The sequence below is a fragment of the Alligator sinensis genome, unplaced genomic scaffold (assembly GCF_000455745.1).
Source record: "Alligator sinensis unplaced genomic scaffold, ASM45574v1 scaffold184_1, whole genome shotgun sequence".
Lineage (NCBI taxonomy): Eukaryota > Metazoa > Chordata > Crocodylia > Alligatoridae > Alligator > Alligator sinensis.
The window spans coordinates 331,850-335,669 of record NW_005842983.1 but is presented as its reverse complement, the minus strand read 5'-3'; the positions used below and the strand labels follow the sequence as shown (position 1 = coordinate 335,669).

General features: G+C 60.0%; 1 protein-coding gene and 1 pseudogene across 43 annotated transcripts in view; both read left to right on the top strand.

Annotated features, from left to right (window-relative positions):
- The window catches only part of TNXB (tenascin XB), a 72,954-nt gene that overhangs the window by 67,125 nt on the left and 2,009 nt on the right, over positions 1-3,820 (top strand). For all 43 annotated transcript variants that reach the window (XM_025192927.1, XM_025192925.1, XM_025192906.1 and 40 more), the window contains 6 exons: positions 114-257; positions 538-668; positions 745-877; positions 1,249-1,400; positions 2,327-2,423; positions 3,555-3,716. In XM_025192927.1, the coding sequence (XP_025048712.1) occupies positions 114-257; positions 538-668; positions 745-877; positions 1,249-1,400; positions 2,327-2,423; positions 3,555-3,716 (819 nt within the window). The remainder of the gene's footprint in view (positions 1-113; positions 258-537; positions 669-744; positions 878-1,248; positions 1,401-2,326; positions 2,424-3,554; positions 3,717-3,820) is intronic.
- Positions 2,788-2,888, top strand: LOC112548179 (annotated as a pseudogene).

Genomic DNA, 3,820 nt, shown 5'->3' with positions numbered 1-3,820 from the left:
CACCCTTGGGGAGCACTTGGAGGGGCTTGGTGGGAGGCAGGAACAGCTCAGATCTAGGGGCCCTGCCCCCCATTCCTCCCAGCCCCATCTCACCCTGCCCCCATCTCCTGCAGGCCCCGCGATCACTGAGCGGGTCCCTGGGGATCAGACCCAGCACCCGCTCCAGGGGCTTCAAGTGGACACGGAGTATCAGGTCAGCATCAGCGGAGAGACAGGCAGCAACCGCAGCATCCCAGCCAGTGCCGCCTTCAGCACCGGTACCGTGGGCAGGGTGGGGGCAGAGAGCAGGTGGTAGGGCTGAGCTTCTGGATACAGTGGGAAGGAGGTTTGGGGGCAGGAGAGGTGAGCTGGGATCCTAGCGGGGGCAGGGATGGGGATTTGGTGGGCAAGAGGCAGAGGGGCTTGGGGAGGAGGTGAAAGGGGGGGTTGGGGATGACCTGCTGGAGGGGGTCAGGAGCCCCTGCCCTTTTGGGAAGCCAGGGCTGGGGTCTTGGAGGTGGGTAGGGACGGCCTCCCTCTAACACCCCCTCCTCACAGGGTCAGATGCCCCCCGCGACCTCCGAGCCATAGCCGTGACCTCCCGCAGCGCCCAGCTAGTCTGGACCCCACCCCACATCGCCCCTGATGGCTACCTGCTAGTCTATGAGGGCCCCTCTGGCATCACACAGGTAACCCCCTCCCCACAACCCCCCACTCTCAGGGAACCCAGGCATCCAGGCTCACTGTGCCCCCTACCCCCTCCAGGAGGTGCCCCTGGATGCAACTGCTGCCTCCCACGAGCTGCAGGACCTGGACCCGTCCAGCCGGTACCGTGTGCAAGTGCAGCTGCTGCGGGGGGGTACTCCTGGTGCCCCCATCACCACTTCCTTCACCACCGGTGGGTGCACAGCCTGGACACCTGGGCTCTTTGGGAAGGGAAGAGGGTCTTGGGGGTGGGAGCAGGGGGTGGGGCTGGAGCCCCAGATACCTGGGTTCCCTTCCCAGAATTTAGAGGTGTCTGGGGGGGGTTAGGCCCAGCAGCGGAGGAGCAGCGGGGGCTGGAAGTCCGGAAGCCTGGGGTCTCTGGGAGGAAATTGGGGCTGGGGCTTAGAGCGGGAGGGGCCTGGGAGTCTGGACACCTGGGGTCTATCCTGTGACTCAAAGAGGAATGGGGCAGGTACTTGGACACCTGGGTTTCTTGGGAAGGGGGTGGGAGCTGCGGGGTGGGAGTCTGGGTGCCCAAGCCCTATGGTGCGCTGTGGCCTACAGGGCGCCTGATGTACCCATTCCCCCGGGACTGTGCTGAGGAGCTGCTGAACGGGCCAAGCCGGTCGCGGGAGGTGACCGTGTACGTGGGCGGTGCACGGGACCAACCCCTGAGGGTCTACTGCGACATGGATACAGATGGCGGTGGCTGGTTGGTGCGTGTGCAAGGGGGGACACACACGTGTGCAGAATATACACATGTGCACACTCACCCCCCCACACACACGCGCATGCATACACAGAGGGATTTGAACACTTCTTGTGCACACACGTGTGCCGATTGCCAAGCTCAGCCCACAGACCTTTGTGTGCACTCATGATCAGCTGCATTCCCAGAAGCATTTGAGCACTCACACAATGTGCGGATTCTCGTTAGGATTTGCACACTTGTCACACAAGCATGCATGGGCTGAGTTGCATGTTGGTCCTGCATATATGCACTCTTGCACACCTGTCGTCCTTGGCATGTTCACATCTTCCCATAAGGATTAGTACACACACCAAACCCAGGCATCCAGCACATGTGTGTGCACATGTGCGCGCGCGCGCACACACACACACACACAACACACACACACATACATATATATCCAGAACCCAGGTGTCCAGGACACACACAGAAAACCCAGGCATCTGGGACACATGCACACACACACACAGAACCCAGGTGCCCTGGACACACACAAGAATTGTTCCTCCTCAGCTCAGCTCCCCACATCTCCCATAACACCCTGCTTCCTGCACACACACACACACACACACACACACACAGAACCCAGGTATCTGGAACATGGACACACATGCGCATACACTCACAAAAATTCACATATTCACCCCAGCAGCACACCCTCATGTGCGCTCACTGTTATGTGCATACACACATGTGCACACTCATGGGAACATGCAGCCCACACCCCCGTGAACACGTGCCCACATTGGTGTGCTTGGCTGCAGACCCAGACCCCAGCATGCCCTCACAGAAGGATTCACCCACTTCCCCTGGGGGTGATGGGGGGCAGGAGGGGATGTCCCCTGGAGGGGCATGCCAGGCTGCCTGTGACCCCCGCCCCAACATCCCCAGGTGTTTCAGCGGCGCATGAATGGGAAAACCGACTTCTGGCGTGACTGGCAGGACTATGTCCAGGGCTTTGGCGACCTCTCCCGCGAGTTCTGGCTGGGTGAGTCCCCAGAACCCAGGTGTTTTGCACCCAGCCCCCAGTGCCCTGCTCCCAGAGCTGGAGGGAACCCAGGCATCCAGGTCCCCAGCCCCACATCTCTGACCTACCATCCCCTACTGCGCTCCCAAAGAACCCAGATGTCCGGGATCCCAGCCCCCACTCCCCTGCTGTCACTGGGGGAGATCCCAAGAGTCCAATACCCAGGCCCCCAGCCCCTACTTCCCTCCCAGAGTTGAGGGGAACCCAGGCATACAGGACCCCAGGCCCCCTCCCCTCCCCTCCCCTCTTCCCATGGCTAGAGGGAACCCAGGTGTCTGGGCATCCCAGCCCTCACCCTGGGCCCAGAGCTGGAGTGAACCCAGGCATCCTTTGGCCGCATGTATAGTAAAATTGGAACAATTACAGAGGTTAGCATGGCCCCTGCGTAAGGGTGACATGCAAATTCATGAAGCGTTCCATACTTTTTAGGAAGCCTCTTCTGTGGCTGAAGGGCCAGAGTTGCAAGCTGGTGGCTGCAAGGATGCCAGTTCAAGTCTGCCCGTCAGCTAGCTATTTTATAGGAAGGGGAATTAGCTCAAGTGGTAGAGTGCTTGCTTATCATGTGGGAGGTAGTGGGATTGATGCCCACATTCTCCATTCGTTTTTGGAGAAGACTCAGGGGGGACTTGGTGGCAGCCTATAAGTATATCAGGGGCATACACCAAGGCTTGGGGGAAGCATCTGTTCACCAAGGCCCCCCAGGGGAGGACAAGAAATAATAGGACAAGTAATAATAGGCACAAATTGGTTGAAGATTGCTTCAGACTAGACATAAGGAAAAACTTTACAAGTTGAGTGCCGAGGGTCTGGAACAGGGTCCCCCCAGATGTGGTACAGGCACACACCCTGGTGATCTTCAAGAAGCATCTTGATGCCCACTTGCTGGGGTCATCTGACCCCAGGTGTCTTTCCTGCCCACTGAAGCGGGGCTGGACCCGATGATCTGTAAGGTCCCTTCCAGCCCCTAACGACTATCCTAACCCTCAGCCCCCACTCCCCTCCCAGAGCTGGGGAGAAGCCACGTCCACCCCCACCACCCCCTTGCTCCCAGAGCCAGGGGAAAAACCAGGTGTCTGGGTCCCTGCCTTTCAGGTAACGATGCGCTACATGCACTGACCTCAGCCGGTGACTATGAGCTGCGCGTGGACCTGCGGGCAGGGGCCGAGGCCGCCCACGCCATCTACAGCCACTTCCGCGTGGACTCCCCCAGCGAGCACTACCGCCTGCATCTGGGGTCCTACCGTGGTACCGCTGGTCAGTTGGCAGTGTGGGGGGAATCCCTGGGCTCTTGGGGAGTCATCCTAAGACTGGAGGCATGGGGAGGTCCCTGGAGCCTATGGAGGGGACCCTAGGCTCTG